The sequence below is a fragment of the Pecten maximus genome, chromosome 18 (assembly GCF_902652985.1).
Source record: "Pecten maximus chromosome 18, xPecMax1.1, whole genome shotgun sequence".
Lineage (NCBI taxonomy): Eukaryota > Metazoa > Mollusca > Bivalvia > Pectinida > Pectinidae > Pecten > Pecten maximus.
Window position 1 is genome coordinate 10688421 of NC_047032.1, and position 17611 is coordinate 10706031.

Below are 17611 nucleotides of genomic sequence, written 5' to 3' on the forward strand. Positions count from 1 at the left end.
TTTAGTACCCAAAATGTTGCTATCCGGTAGGAAAATTATGAAACTTCGAATCGACAGAAACTCATATATATATATAGAGGCGACATGCGCTAAACCGACTATTCTAACATTTTTGGAAATTCCTAATTTTAAAGAAATGCAAACTAAATGTTTAAAACTCTTGGTTATAACATTCAGGTGTTTTCTTATTTTGCAGTCCTGATACTCTTACAAGTATCTACTTGTATGTTTTCTCGAAAAAAGAAAATGATACTATCTTAAACTAGAAAATGTTTGCTTAAATAAACCTACTAAAGAAAACCACTTATGCACATGTGGTACACCATAAGCAGATATATACTAACAGTACATATATGCGCTCTGATTTTATCCATCCGTATCAAAAGGAATTTTAACGTCACGTCCAAGGTCGGGAAAGTACCTTTTGTGTCTCATCGGAAATCGTTTGATGAAACTAATTCTACCCTTTTAGGAAAGAGGGTTGTTTCCCTCATGTTTTCCTGTCTCGGCATCACCTGGCCATCCGCCCTCAAATGACCCTTGCTGTTGGTGCCTCCTTGAAGTCCGCCCTCAAATGACTCTTGCTGTTGATTCCTCCTGGACACCTCAAATGCCCTTTTCTAGTGGTTCCTCCTAGACGCCCGCCCTCAAATGCACCTTGCTGTTGGTGACTCCCGGACGCCCGCCTTCAAATGCCCTTTGCTGCTGTTGCCTCCTTGACGCCCACCCTCAAATGACCCTTGCTGTTGGTGCCTCCTTGACGCCCGCCCTCAAATGACCCTTGCTGTTGGTGCCTCCCGGACGCCCGCCTTCAAATGCCCTTTGCTGCTGTTGCCTTCTGGACGCCCACCCTCAAATGTCCCTTGCTGTTGGTGACTCCTCGACGCCCACCCTCAAATGACGCTTGCTGTTGGTGCCTCCTTGAAGTCCGCCCTTAAATGACCCTTGCTGTTAAGTGCCTCCTTGAAGTCCGCCCTCAAATGACCCTTGCTGTTGATTCCTCCTGGATACCCGCCCTCAAATGCCCTTTTCAAGTGGTTCCTCCTAGACGCCCGCCCTCAAATGCACCTTTCTGTTGGTGCCTCCTTGACGTCCACCCTCAAATGCCCCTTGCTGTGGGTGCCTCCTTGAAGTCCGCCCTCAAATTACCCTTACTGTTGATTCCTCCTGGATACACGCCCTCAAATGCCCTTTTCTAGTGGTTCCTCCTAGACGCCCGCCCTCAAATGCACCTTTCTGTTGGTGCCTCCTTGACGTCGACCCTCAAATGACCCTTGTTGTTGGTGCCTTCTCGACGCGCCCTCAAATTACCCTTGTTGTTGGTGCCTTCTCGACGCGCCCTCAAATTACCCTTGCTGTTGGTGCCTTCTCGACGCGCCCTCAAATGCCCCTTTCTGTTGGTGCCTTCTCGACGCCTTTTCTCCCCAAAAGTAGCTCTTGCTGCTGCGAAGACATTAAAGCAAGCAAAAAGAAAGCAATCGAATGTTCCTCGTACATCAGAACTCGATCCGCTTTTTACGATAAGGCACCTCTATAGAATCAACGGATTTCCATTTCTATTATCTTAGGGATACAAAGCAACTAACCTATGAGGATGTCTCAAGCTAGGTTTCTTTTCATTCCTTTATAAGATGTGGTAAGTTCTTAATGAATAAGTTTGTATATTTTTTATCAACTGGATTTCCCTAGACGAGAAATAACCGCAAAATTTGATCATATAAAAGTGATAGGAGACAGAGTTTGATGAAGATGCGATTAAAAGCTGTTTTAATACTCGCCAATTAATAAGAAAGTTTTCCAAACTCTTGGAAATCATTCAAAAACTTCAGAGCCAGAAATCTGGCCCTTCACGTGAATCTGCAATTTCAAAAATACACCACCGATTGTCTGATCACATTTTAAGCGATGTTTTTGGGTTTATTTCAATCAAAACGTTAAATTATTTTGAAATCTTGTTTCAAACTCTACATGAGCACACCGGTTGTGCCGAAACCCCGGAGCGGAATATTTCTTTCCGCGGACATATCACTTGTAATCCGCCGCGAAGGCAACGGATCCCTACGCGGGGTGACACTTGACGAGAAATCAAGCGATCCTTTTGCCAGTCCCAAGAACCGTAAATTTTAAGGACGCTGTCTATATAGAAAATGTCCTACTAAGAAAACTAATAACTATACCGTATCTCCCTCCAGGTGCCGAAGAGTTCCCGCAATACAAAATGCGCTCCCTGAAACACGTAGCGATAAATACTATGACGTGTGTACTGTACAGTTTGCATACACATGGTATTGCATGAGTAAGCGAAAGTGGTTACACTATTATACATTATTATGATTTCAAATTGTTTAAATTGCTTGGTTTTGATGATTGAGCTGTATTCAGCTTTTATCAAATAATTCCCTGTAAATTTACAGTTAGGTGTGAAAGATCAAGATGTATTGCTAAATATTTTCCATATTTAATATGATGCATCTCCAGTGGATTAACTTATCAGAAGAACGACCTACTTGTCAAAATCTTCCCTGCTTTGTTATCATCATGTTCAGGATATACTCTCGTGATAACAACACACTTAGGTACGATTGAACACTTATAAAAAGTAACCAGCTTTGTCAAGAGATAAAACGTCTAGGAAATTTATCACGTATTATCGGAAGTTGTCTAGGATGAAAGTGTTTTACGTAATATTTATCTTCTATCTTTGCTGTTGTTGATGATTTTATCTTATTGTATTAAAGGAAAAAACATTATATTCTTATTTATCAAATAATTGATATCCATCATCGAGCATGATGAGTATCTCTCAGAAATTACGCAAAATCGTACCCATTGATTTATACCCACTTACGACGTAATGCTATTAATCAAATATAAGTATATAGGTTTTTTTTATAATATATCTATATACATGTATATATTTCTTTATCCATTAATATGCATTCAAAGTATATTTTCCATATCAGCAAACGTCTACTGTATGTTTTTGTGTTTCCATAGACACTCTTCATATACAAGTATATTTGTATTTTATCTTTACATAATATTCATATTAGTGTTTTTATATCAACATAATTCATGTTTGTGTTTTCATATCCACATAATTCTAGTTTGTGTTTTTGTATCCACATAATTCACGTTTGTGTTTTTATATCCACATAATTCACGTTTGTGTTTTTATATCCACATAATTCACGTTTGTGTTTTTATATCCACATAATTCACGTTTGTGTTTTTATATCCACATAATTCACGTTTGTGTTTTTATATCCACATAATTCACGTTTGTGTTTTTATATCCACATAATTCACGTTTGTGTTTTTGTATCCACATAATTCATGTTTGTGTTTTTGTATCCATTTAATTCACGTTTGTGTTTTTAAATCCACATAATTCACGTTTGTGTTTTTATATCCACATAATTCACGTTTGTGTTTTTATATCCACATAATTCACGTTTGTGTTTTTGTATCCACATAATTCATGTTTGTGTTTTTGTATCCATTTAATTCACGTTTGTGTTTTTAAATCCACATAATTCACGTTTGTGTTTTTATATCCACATAATTCATGTTTGTGTTTTTTTATATCCATTTAATTCATATACATTGTATGTGTATATAACATAATTCATATTTGTGATTTTATATCCATTTATTTTGTATTTGTGTTTTTATATCAATGAAATTCATATTTGATATATATCAATATTTTGGAAAATTCGTATTCATATACCAACAAATATGAAAAGTTTCCTACATTTTTTGTAACCTGATTTTCCACAGTTTTTCCAAGTATAGCCCCTTCATTGATGACGAAGTAAATGTACAACACGATTGATGACGTCACGTTACATGATTTTGTTTACACTGCATACTATGATGCGATCCGAAAGCGTGTGGTGACGGCTGACATACGTCTTTATTGTCTGATGTTTTCTGCACAAATCATAGACACTGTCTTCAATTCATTACTGTAATATGTGCTATCTCTTCCTACATTTGTTCTATGGTGACATCAATGTGTTCGTGTTGTTTGTATATTCCTTGTCTGATTATGTTCTCGGCGTCTTATACACTGTCATAAAGTTATTGGCTGCATTTGTACAATGCCTGTTCGATGTCTTTAATCATAGAATCAGTAAGCAATTTTTTCATGGAATTCATAAGTTCTCTTTCCCGATATATTTAGATAAAATAAACTTTATTTCCTTTACAACAATTTCGAAACAAGTTAAATCATCTTATATTAATCACGCTTGTTGGCCCGGATGGAAGCGCGAGAGCTCGAGGGGTCTTACTGTGTAAAAAAAACCGGAGTTGCCAGAGGAACCCACGTGATCGGGCAGGTGACCCCACCTTTTCACGTCCGGTCGGGAATCAGACCCCGGCCGTCGGCATGAACCCCGAGGTGCTACCACTGTGCAACCCGACCACCCACATTCTGATTTATTTCCTCGAAGGCATAAAGTTATATATTTCCTCACGAGATTTGCACATTCTCTTCCGATTTACTCCTTCCACACCATAGACACTGCCATTAATGTGTTCATGTGGTATTTAAATAAACTATTGAATTTTATCCCCGATTAAATAATGTATTTGTCATGTAGTTAACGTGGATTATTTTTGTCAGTGTAAAACAATTGAACACTTTAATTACAGTAATTAATCTCTACACATTGTGATAGAAGATAATGAGGTATTTTGTGAAAAAAATTAACGAAATGCTTTTCTCGCTTATTTCCCATTCGATTTTATTAGTTGAGACATATACCGTTCCCTACAAGACGTCGAGCATGGTTGATACAGCTCGATATAATCGGAGTGTTCCTCGTCTCTATCGCCATAGAGTTTACTACTGGAGACTTCGGTAGGGGTCCAAACACCAATGACTCCTCGCGTGTCTGATATCTACGATAAGTACAATTCACAAATATCTAAACTTAAGCTGACTTTAATATTTTATAAAACAATTAAAAATACATAAAAACTATTAGGACTTTAAATTTCACATTGAAGACCATTATCGATGCAGATTTTGGCACGGGTTGCAGACCGTAACAGCATCAGACCAGTTTATAAAGTATTCATACGGCTATATTACCGAGTATTCTACTTCAGGACATTGAACCGAAATTATGATAAAAATTACAACACAACGTCATTGTTAATTTAAATATTTACTTTAACGAGTTGGTAGGGGGATGTGAAATACACGTGCATCTCAAAACGCATGTTTTATGAGTCAGTAAATACTCGATCCTCATTTATGGTGCCTCGCCCAGACATGCGCAGAAGGTTTCTCTACCTCTCTGTACCCACATCAAAATAAACAGTTGAAAAGCATAAAGTTGCAATCAAAAGCATTTAAGACAATAAAATTTCGTTACTTTGAACTTTGAAAACTGAGCCACGGAATGGTAACCATCTGTCCTGATATTTCTTTAATTAAAACCGTACCTCTTTCAGAAACTGTAAGCAGATGAGCGTCATTAAATTCTTATTAAATTATGTAAACCTTTACTCTCAATCCTTGTTATTTTGGGTCTGGTCTTTCGGTAACGTTTGCGAAACTGATGTTCTTTTATTCGTTGAATCCATGAATGAATATTTAAGATGTTTCTCTCCAGACTACATTTTGAGAAGACGTTAATTGCGTAGGGGTTAAACACACATTGTTAGGAGAGAATACTGACTCTCTGTTTTTATAACTGGCAAAGCTAACAAGTATACAATTACTCACACTCGGAGATCTTTCCGTCTTTTAACAGTTAATGACTTTCTGCCCATTTGCAATACAAAATTTGAAAAATTGCTTAAGTACCATTATTCTTTAACATTGGATATCAATTTTGCTGCAATATACTTCGCAATTTAAAATATAATCTTCATTGCCGACGAAGTCGGGCAGATCTGAAGAAAAATGAACTTCTTTGTACTGGCTGTCTATAAAGCAGTGATATATTGTTCTAACTGGCTTTTGTCTTTGAGTTTAATTTAGAATAGAATTTTCTCTCTTTCGCTTAATATAACTCCGCTGTTTTGTTAAGGGACAGACATGGTTAACGAACCTATAGGGTTATTTGATGATAGTAGTTAGATATATATAGCTATTGAGAGCATGAAACATGCGTCAATGACGTATTTCACGTGCGTTGTAAAGCACTGTTTTTGGTAGCTAGCTAGTAGAATCTCGGGATGCTTCTCACCAGTCTATACTATTTGTGTTTCAGGGTGAGTTTAATGAATGGAATCATAACGACTGTAATAGCTCTTTCCTGTCAGCATTTGATCCGAATGTATATTATTGCAAAATCACTTTTACCCACGCCAATTTGCTACTTAAAGAAAACACAGGAAATAGGAGCTCTCTTGTGTTCTCCTCAAAACCTATTTTACAACAAATTAGCTTTAGCTTTCACGCGTATCTCTCTAAAGATTAAGGAGTTAACTCTGACTTGATTATATATATGATTATATATCCCATCAACGACCCATACGTTCGTAGAAACAACAACCAAAGGGACTCGCTGTTACTGGAACTAAAATCAACAGAGAACCAGACCATGGGTTCCGGAAGGGTAAGCGTGTTATGTTTTATCGACCACAGCAGTCATGCAAATCTAGGTCAAATCCGGGTCAAGTTACATTATCAAAATTGTACTAACTTTTCTTACTTCCTGAAGCACTACATTGATATTGGAAGGTCAATTATCAATGCGTGTTTTTTGTTGTTGTTTTGTTTGTTAGGGTTTAACAGCCCATCGATGGCTGTGATCATTTAGGGCCATGGAAATTCGTTTACTACCTCATTATGAACAAACGTGGGTGGCAAACACAAAATCAGATAAAAATGTTCATATTGAGATCACTTAAAGAGGCTTGCCCACAGAGAGATCAGAAAAATTGGCTAATAGAAAAAGATTTTTTACACATGACAGATTGTTGGAATTGTTGAGTTTTTCATTTTATTTTCCTTATAAAACGATGAAAAGTGATATTAAAACCTCATTTTTAAATATTATTTATTTAATCGCAACCCGCAATAAGTCTAATTTGATTGACACATCAAAGAAACAAGCACGTGCACAGTGCCGCACAGTGATAACTTCAAAGGCAGCGGCGATTTAAAAAGAAGAATTGCCGTTATATTCCATACATTTCCCTCTCAGGTTGAGTTTTAAAACGTCTTTTAAATACATATTCTGTAATTGTTTTCAAGAAATAAAGTCGGAAAGCCTCTAATTTTGTCACATAGAAACGTGTACTGAAGTTTATTTAGTGATCGGAGATGTGCCGTTTACCGGTCCGTCTGCGGGTAAGCCTCTTTAAGTAAAAAAGGAGTTAAAATGATAAAGAGATATCGATGCATGCAATCGTGTATTAGTTAAATAAAACTATTGCATTGACATTTTCGTTACAATTAATTAAAGCAATAAAAATGACACGGCGAAATTAAAGTATAATGTTATATAAGGTAACATCCGGGTTTAGAATTATATTTAAGCTACCGATGTAAAAACACAAAAGTCAACATTAGGACTGCAATATAAAGGCTACAACAGGCACAGAATTAGCCTGAGCGCACTCAGGACATTTGGTTTATTTTGTTTAACGTCCTATTAACAGCCAGGGTCATGTAAGGACGTGCCAGGTTTTTGAGGTGGAGGAAAGCCGAGTACCCGGAGAAAAACCACCGGCCTGCGGTCAGTACCTGGCGACTGCCCGACTTGGGTTTCGAACTCGTGACCAGAGGTGGATGGCTAGTGATAAGGTTAACCGCTCGGACACCGCGGCCCCGCAGTCAGGAAAGAAAAGACAGTATTAATACGATATGTTATGTTAGTGTGTGGTAACGGGCTGAAGATAGATCCCTTTTCCGTGTTCTTCAGAGGAAGACACGAAAAACAAAACAAAAAACAAAAAAACATCCCCTTCTGAACGGGACAATTTGGTGTCCCGCGAAACCAATATGCAGTTGAATACAGAAGGTCTTTATCTCGCGCTTGTCGTGGTCCTCTTAAACAAAAGACATCAAAGAACCCGTACCTGAGAAGGACACAGGGAGCATACCATCCGTCTCTTACGACGTGCTGTAAGGTACAGTTAACACATATTATTTCGCTGGTCCTGCACGAGTTGGCTTCATCAGTAAATCTGGATCACCTGGTTTGATGGACTTTAATATATGCTTTTACGTATATCGAGTGAATGACTCATAGTTATTTATCTTACTGAAAACAATTAACCTTTCTATTGGGTGACATTGTAATATCTACTGGGAGAGATAATGTCATGTTCGGTGATTATATATTGACCACGATGACCGGCACATTGATAATGATGTATGTGCTGGCTACGTCCTGCTGTTTAATCGTATTAAATATCTTTAATAATTTAAAACATAAATATATACAAGATATACCTGAAATAATGGTTAATTCGTGTACTTTAACAGATTGGCCTCCCACGTAGCTGTAAATAATTCAAAACCGAGGTCCGTTTAATAAGATAGAAAATTGTATGTAAATAACCCTGAAATAGTAATATTATAAGATTAAAAAACAAACCTTAAGCCCATAAAATAGGCTTTAATCTATTCATTTTTTTACAAAAGATATTAATCTAAACATTTTATCAAAATACGTTAATAGAGTGTGTTAATAATTATTAGTAAATGAAAATACTTCTGCCTAAATTTGCTAGTTTTCCTGTCATGTCAATCGTTCTTTACTTCACAACACATATGACACAAGCTATGATGACACGACATTAGTTTGTATCATTCGGTGCCGATCGGTGAATGAGTATATGTCCCTAATGTGTATTTTCTGTACATTTTAAAAGGAAACAAAGGAATGACGACAGATGGACCACGAAATAGTAATTATAACTTAAGATCCTTATCAAACACGCGTATCCTGGAAATGTACAATCTGCAAAGAGAATACGACCAGGCGTTTCCACAGGGTAAACGTCTTTGACATCATCGAGGATACGTACTATCTATTCGCGTTCTCAAAATGAGAACTATGGCAGTGAAAACGGAACCAACGAGCATTTTCACATATTACTATCACAGAAGGATATCATTAACAGGGACATCCAGTTCCTATGAGTATATCCGTACATACTAAAAATTAAAATTCTAACTCAAACGAGATTACGACCAGGCATCCCGGAAGATTAACCCTTTTCTGCTTCATCGACGACTATCAGGTCGTCCTTCTAATGCCAATGGGGCTGACGATATCCACTGCAACGCCGCGTCGCTGCAGATAGTACGTGCGGTTTTTGGGGGGTTTTTTATGAGTTAAAGGGAGAGAGGGGAAATTGACAGCAATTTTAGTCTTTATTAAATATTCAAAATTATTAATAATTTTATACAGAAAACCGTATTGGTTCCACCTCAGTCGACACGGAATCATTTGATCATGCACTTTTGCATATTTCGATAATCTATAACACATACTGCATGTTTTAGTCCTAATTGGGGTAATTACGAAATTATCGGTCATTAACATCTTCCCTTCTTTAATCATCAAGCTCATAAAAGGCTAATTTAAAGCATGCATTAGATGTTGGTCTAATTAACAGTCCATACATGTCTCGGTGTCATTGTGAGATACCATTTTATAAAATAACGACTTTAAGTGAAATACCTGAAGATGATATTTTTATTTTTTTTTCCAAAATAAGAATTACATATACTTCGTGTGACCTCTTAGCAGATGATCGTAACTGTAATGACGTCATAGTGTGGCCATTTTTACAATTAATAGAGTGGGGCAATGGTGGTCGTATAAGCGAGGGGCGAAGACACCCAGCAGGACACCTAATCCGGTCACATTATAATGACAACGGGCAAAACAGTCGTCCTACTGATCAAATGCTGAGCGCTAAGCAGAATTAACAACTACCGTTTTTTAAGACTCTGGTATGTCTCGGCCTTGGAATAGATACCAAAACCTTCCTCACAGGGGCGACCCATAGCTAACGGTCAAAAGTGAGGCAGTGTCATGGGAGACATTAGTAAGTATAAAGTTGTTTAGAAAGAAAAGAAAAGATATGATCCAAAGTTAAGTCGCCATTTACAATCATGCAATGGGGGCAGCAGGTACAATTCTTACGCCCTGCCTGCAGGGCAGACGTATCAGAGAACACGTTTATCGCCCTAAAGATGGGCAGAAATAAACAGGTAGTATCGACAGGAAAACGAAATCGTAACTCTTACTCAAATTCGAGAAGATGAGGTCAAACTGAGGACATGCTAGGAGTGCAAGGGAAAACTTACAAAAAAGTACAAGGAGAATAGGACCAAGATTTCCGGAAGGAAGTCCATTACATATTTAGGTGAGATTTAAGGACATTGCAAGGTCTCTTTACTAAAAGAAATCTAGGGGTCAGATCCGTGGAAAGCTACCTTCTTAAAATGAGGAACCGCAATGGTGACAACGGAGCCACAAAACATAGCATCTAGAATAACAAATGTACGACTTCATATCGCACAAGGAACTGCAAGGCTGACGTGAATTCCATATTTCAAATGATTTTTCCTTTGTGACCTCACCTCTGACGTCATACTTTCATGTATCTTAATGCAAGCCCATAAAACTTGAAATTGAAAGGCTGTTGGCATATTCATCAAGATTTAGCTAAGAATTGATATTCTTTCTTCTTCGTGTATCTGATATAGTTCGAAACCTACGTGGGGCAGTTGCCAGGTACTGACCGTAGGCCGGTGGTTTTTCTCCGGGTACTCCGGCTTTCCTTTACCTCCAAATCCTTGCACGTCCTTAAATGACCCAGACTGTTAATAGGACGTTTAACTATATAAACTAATTAACCTATTGTACCTACATTTTTTTTACCCAGTTGACCCTTTCTGTGTAAGGCCGTAAAGAGGAGTGTAATGATTGTAATTGCACAATATATTTCAATTTGTGCTATTAGATTGTAGATACATGTATGATACAGGATAATGTTGAAAGTAAGGTAGCAAAACAAGCTCCGCCTACCTCTAGCTTGATTGGCTCGGCCGAAACTATCAAGTGCGGGTGTGTTTTAGTTCAGCGAGGGTGTAACAGTTCCCAGACTAACACGTAGGACTAAAACACAGCTACGCGAAGCCGAAGGATGTGATTAATTTAACCAGTTACTTTTAGATAGAGTCAATAAAGTATAGAGGTAAATTAATTATATCCAATCCATCTAACTAGCCAGGTATATGTAGCGGAATCGGACTTGGTTGAAAACCGGTGGCCAGAAAGCTCAAATGGTTAGAGCGTCCATCTAGAGTTAGGAAGTCTCGTGAGCGAGTCCCGTCAATGTCGTTGCATCTCGCTCTCCTTTTCATATCTTTTTAACATAAAACATATTCTCTGTGACGATGAGAAGAGGCTGAAGGACATATTGTGATATTACCATATATAAAAATAAACGTTAATAATAGCACAGACGAAAATGGAGATATAAAAACGTTACGCGCATTGGAAATTGATGTAGAGGTAAACGCGACGCTATGGCAGTTATAAAAAAAACCCACAGAAACTAATGGAAACTAATTTAGTTGATATTCAGGAGAGTAGACTTTATCGAGTTGGATTTTAAATGCTTTGTGTGTGTGCATTTAGACAGAAACATTGATAAGTCTTTCTAAAGTATTGACATAATATTACTTGATTTATGGGTGGTTTGGTGCAAAACGTATTGACTCGACGGGGAAAAAAACAAAAGTAGGCTTGAAGTTAAGGAAGAAAGATTTATCAAGAGTTACAGTTTAAATAACTTGACAAGAATTTTATTATAGAGATCGCTGACATCCAAACTCGGATGTGTACTAAAATTTACAGAGGGTCAAAGACAGAATAATCCGGAGCTAACCTGTTACATAAGACAAGATGTGACCTTTGACCTGACAATGTTTCAATGTTTAAATGCGAGTACACCCGCCATAGTCTATAGCTAACTATTCACGTACACGCCTATTGCACAAATTCCCCCCCAAAAAAACAGCATACAAAGGTAAATTTTTATAATTTCGTCTATTAAGTTTTGAAGTTTGAAGATCAGAAACTCGTAATTGTAAGCGTTTTTATTTTGAGAAACAAGTTATATAAACTTATATTGATAACTTTTGTTGGCCCGGATGAAAACGCGCGAGGGATCTGAGTGAGGGAAGGAAACTAGAGTAGTCGAGGAAAACCCACGTGGCCAGGCAGGTGACCCCCATGTCTTGTCATGCCCGATCGAGGAATCGAACCCCCGCCGCCTAGGATAAAGAAAAGTGTGTTACAGTGTCACTGTGCTACACGACCACCCTTATTGTTATTGTAAAGGAAATATTGCTCTCCATATGCAATAATGAGTAAATATCAATAAGAACGACAGCGTAGTAAGGACAATACCATGTAACACCAGAAAAACATATCTAGTGACTCCTTTAATTCAGTATTATGTGTCGTCATACTTCACGGTCATAGGTTTAAGATGTGGTACATGAAGTCCTTGCGTTGAAAATGTGATATTCTTTAACAATTGGCACCTTGTCCTTGTATTGACTCATTGCTGTATTTTGTCCCTGTGTGTTGACACTGTGGTGTAATATGTCCTTGTGTGTTGACACTGTGGTGTAATATGTCCTTGTGTGTGGACATGGTGATGTATTTTGTCCATGTGTGTGGACACTGTGATGTAATATGTCCCTGTGTGTTGACACTGTGATGTAATATGTCCTTGTATGTTGACACTGTGGAGTAATATGTCCTTGTGTGTGGACATGGTGATGTATTTTGTCCATGTGTGTGGACACTGTGATGTAATATGTCCTTGTGTGTGGACACTGTGATGTAATATGTCCTTGTGTGTGGACAATGTGATGTAATATGTCCTTGTGTGTTGACACTGTGATGTAATATGTCCTTGTGTGTTGACACTGTGATGTAATGTGTCCATGTGTGTTGACACTGTGATGTAATATATCTTTATTTGTTGACAATGTGATGTAATATGTCCTTGTGTATTGACATTGTGATGTAATATATCTTTATTTGTTGACAATGTGATGCATTATGTCCTTTGTTTGTTGACACTGTGATGTAATATGTCCTTGTGTGTTGACACTGTGATGTAATATGTCCTTGTGTGTTGACACTGTGATGTAATATTTCCTTGTGTGTTGACACTGTGATGTAATATGTCCCTGTGTGTGGACATGGTGATGTATTTTGTCCTTGTGTGTTGACATTATGATGTAATATGTCCTTGTATGTTGACACTGTGATGTAATATGTCCCTGTGTGTTGACATTGTGATGTAATATATCTTTATTTGTTGACGCTGGGATGTAATATGTCCTGTGTGTTGACACTGTGATGTAATATATCTTTATTTGTTGACACTGTGATGTAATATGTCCTTGTGTGTTGACACTGTGATATAATATGTCCTTGTGTGTTGACATTGTGATGTAATATATCTTTATTTGTTGACATTGTGATGTAATATGTCCCTGTGTGTTGACATTATGATGTAATATGTCCTTTTGTGTTGACACTGTGATGTAATTGACAAAAACGAAAAAAAAATCGTAAAACACCCCGAAAGCAGATTATGACCCAAAACAAATCATCTTCTTCATTTAAACGTCATATATTAAACATCTGTTATGAGTATTGATTTATGGTAGGACACGTGATTTCTTATCAAAGATTGCTGATGCCTCGCCATATTTTCGCCTGAGAGTACATATACTGCAAATCTCCCTTCCTTTGTGGTTTGTGGAATCCGGAAATATTGTCCGTAAGATACTGGTGCTGTTCCGGATATTAGGTTATTAGAAATACACCACACACTTAACACAGACTCAACATTTAACAGTAATGGGGCAGTTCCTTTATTAATATCAATGTTTAATATCACCCCGGAATAGGTGGATAAATATAAAGCTGGGCGACCATGATATTCCACGTAATAAAATCGAAAGCTTCTGGTTTTTTTTGTTTTTTGTTCACATGATTAACACGACACCTCGAGAGGTTTTTAATTATGCAAACATCATAAGTTTGTAGCGTTATGTTATCATATATTGGCGAAATGCTCTCGACATTTGTCCGTCGTTATCAGATTTGGATACTGTGAGGGAGTGGATATGAATGTTAGATATTGAATTAACGGTTACAAAATTGTGACTTCAATATTTCAACAATCTTTTCGAGATTCTCGCTGTTTTTGGTAATCCCTTTCAAGCTTTCCGAATGAATGGTAAACCATTATTTCAAACAAAGTTCGTGTAATAGAAGGAATAATCGGGATAAAAATATCAAACCGTGTTGTCATCAACTGCCCAAGAACCATATTAAAGGGACTCTCCTTATCGTGCTATTCTCTGTAAGTCTGAAATAAGCCATTTTGTCGTGATTAGAGAGCATGCGTAGAAGCCTTCATAAGCAGTTCAGAACAGTTATAGTACATTTAATACTATAAAATGTCTATTCTTATGATCGGACGACAAATTGTTGACTTTTCCTGTTCAAAAATATTATATGTTTGTTATAGATGGATGCCAAATGAAATGTCTATCACGGAGGTGTTTTAAAGTGTATGGTTCGTGTACGTTAGTGGAAACGTAAATTCTTTAAATCACATCTAAACATGGATCATTACATTTGTACTTAAAGCCAATCATCCACATCATCGTCTTTTCATTGTACAGGTAAACATAAACGACGATGAAAGGGGAAACATTAGAGGAAAATTGATTTTTCAGTCATTAAATTGAAATAAATGAATATAAATACATTTGAGAGTACTGTATATTTGAATTGATCAATAATTGTCCGGACCTAATAACACGTAACATTTCTCAAACATTTACAAAGTTTTTTTTATAACGAGCCGCCAACACGCCAATGTGAGTCAGTGAGCGCCACCCGGGAAAGATTGCAATGCCTAGTCATCTTAACGAAAATATTTTACAAGTCGGCAAAAACACCCGACCTTTTAAAAGGTAAATATTTTGTTCTGTTTTATGTGTAGATTTGGAGATGCCACATTTGACACATTGTTTAACTTCATGTAAATGTCGTTAAAATTTAAGGTGGTCTGAACAATAGAGAAATATTTTGACGAAGGCCTGACAAGTCTTTTTCTAGTAATTGTACTGAAATGACAGAAACAAGTTTGTAAATCTATACATAGCACCTTGACGTAGAAATCACACACGTCTAACGCTAACAGTACACGAAATAACGCGGGAACCGCAGAGCGCCACCCATCTCGTGCGACCTTTATTGTGATATCATCTTTCTCAAGGTCACGTGATGGCATGCCGGTTGTCATCAGAGTCCGTTTGGTGTGTAGTGACGAAAATCGACGTTCTGATCTACACACGCGATTTCTAAATGGAATACCGGTCTGTTTGTTCTGCTTTGCTTCTGTTTATGAATCATTCGATTTTCATACTGCCGATTATAAAAACCACAAGGACGATTTTTCACTGATATACAGTTTAAAAACGGATATCAATGTAATCGAACACACAGTTAGAAAGGTTAAAAAACAAACAAAAATACACAAAATGCAGTTCATTTCCTGTTGTAAGACAGGACACAACAGACGCCTCAGTTTTTTTAAGTGTAAAGTCAGTCTTTTTATGAAAGAAGAGTGCAGTGATAGCGATATATGGTTCCGAAATATTTGGACGATTTTATAAGCATAACAGGCTGAAGTTTTAATTGACAACCTTTTTATTGATGGCGCTGGCAAGTTTCTCTGGCAAATTTTAGAAAGAGGCTGCCTTCCTCTTAGCAATTTTGTTTTCGTTTTCATAAGAGACTGGCTTTATCAAAAGACTTGCCATCAGTAGAGACAATAACGCAGCAATATCCTTCACCCATACACCAGATATAACCAGGCTTTGCTGACTTTCTCCCTCGTGGACATCACGGTCACAATAGACCCATCTAGATCACAGGCGCTTGCATAGAATATGTGATTTTCATTTTTTTTATTTGACAGTGGTATGTGTAATCTGTTAAGTAGTACACATACCACTGGTATCATTTTTCCCCCCCATTTTTTCTAATTTTCTATGCAAGCGCCTGTGATCTAGATCAGTTACCTACAGTGATTCTGTCTTACTCATGACCAAGCAGGGAGATTTACTTTTTGGTTTATTTTGTTTAACGTCCTATTAACAGCCAGGGTCATGTAAGGACGTGCCAGGTTTTGGAGGTGGAGGGAAGCCAGAGTACCCGGAGAAAAGACCCACGGTCTACGGTCAGTACCTGGCAACTGTCCATCGTAGGTTTCGAACTCGCAACCCAGAGGTGGAGGGCTAGTGATAAAGTGTCGGGACACCTTAACCACTCGGCCACCGCGGCCCCGTAGGATGTTTACCTGTAAGCTTCATCTCCATTTTCGATCGTGAATTTGCCTTTCTTGATAGTAACATTAATACTTTGCCGGTGCTAATATGTAAAAGCTCTGTAAACTTACGATAAAAATCAAGGTATTTGTCACAACTTACGTGTTCCATCTCGAAATATGGTGGTCTCTTATTCGATTAGAGAGGGTTTTCAGACGTACAGGTTGATGAAAAAAAAGAGAAAATACCGACATACAAAAATCAATAAGAAGGGGGAAAATATGGATTCACCTGAAGACACCAGGCGTTCCAAAATGGTAAGTGCTTTCGTCTTTTGTTTCATTGATGACGCGTGTCATGTGAATCACTTCCCTATATCAAGAACAATGAAACCACCAGGCGTGTCGATGAGTAGCGGGCATGTCTGACGTCATACGTACAAAGAATATTTATCTATATATATTGTATATATGTTTGTCCTTGTTAATCTAAATTTTGAATATATCTATTAAAACAAGAAGTTATACGTAATTATCCAAACCAACATTACTATGCTAATAACTAAATTATAATTAAGACAGTGTATTTCTATATAAGTGTGAAACAAAATAAACCAAACCAAAGTATCTCTCCAAGATATTGTACAGTAATAACCTATTGCCCAATTCCCGCTTTTTGATTTAATGAAATACTTTGAAATGGAAACTCAATGGCTGTGTCGATAATATACGCCCTTGTCTTGATTAAAGCCTGGTCGTACCATACCGGACACGAAGTGACCGACGCTGGACAAAGAATCATTATAGTTCTGAGGAATAGCCTTGACCGGTGACGGACGAAAGATTCGTGCGACTTATCGTAAGCCCAACACGCGGGTAGGTCACGCCACCTAACGGTAGGCCGAGATGTCACCTGGCTTTAGTTTATGTAGCGATACCATGAGGAAAAGAAACCTATTATTTTGAGTGGTCGGATACTGGCTTTCTCAAGGCTAAAACCCTAAATAAACAAATAATAAATAAATAAATAAATAAACTAATAATATAATGGTCACTAATGAATACCAGTCTGAGCTCATAACTCACGTGACCATATATTGATATCTCGACAAGAACACAAATAATGACAAAATCTTCACTAAAGAGTTTGATAACCATTGAGTTCGGAAGAGATATTCCAAATTCAACTGATTAAGCTCTAGTTTCAATCACATCTGCATTTTTGCTTTCCTAGATTAATCTTCAG

At 37.4% G+C, this 17611-nt stretch overlaps 1 protein-coding gene across 1 annotated transcript in view; it reads right to left on the reverse strand.

The window, feature by feature from the left end:
* Positions 1-893: 893 nt before the first annotated feature.
* Positions 894-17611, reverse strand: part of LOC117316225 (mucin-1-like) — a 20386-nt gene continuing 3668 nt past the window's right edge. The window contains exons 3-4 of the mRNA XM_033870763.1: positions 1233-1443; positions 894-1044 (exon numbers count right to left, since the gene is read on the reverse strand). Coding sequence (XP_033726654.1) covers positions 894-1044; positions 1233-1443 — 362 coding nt within the window. The remainder of the gene's footprint in view (positions 1045-1232; positions 1444-17611) is intronic.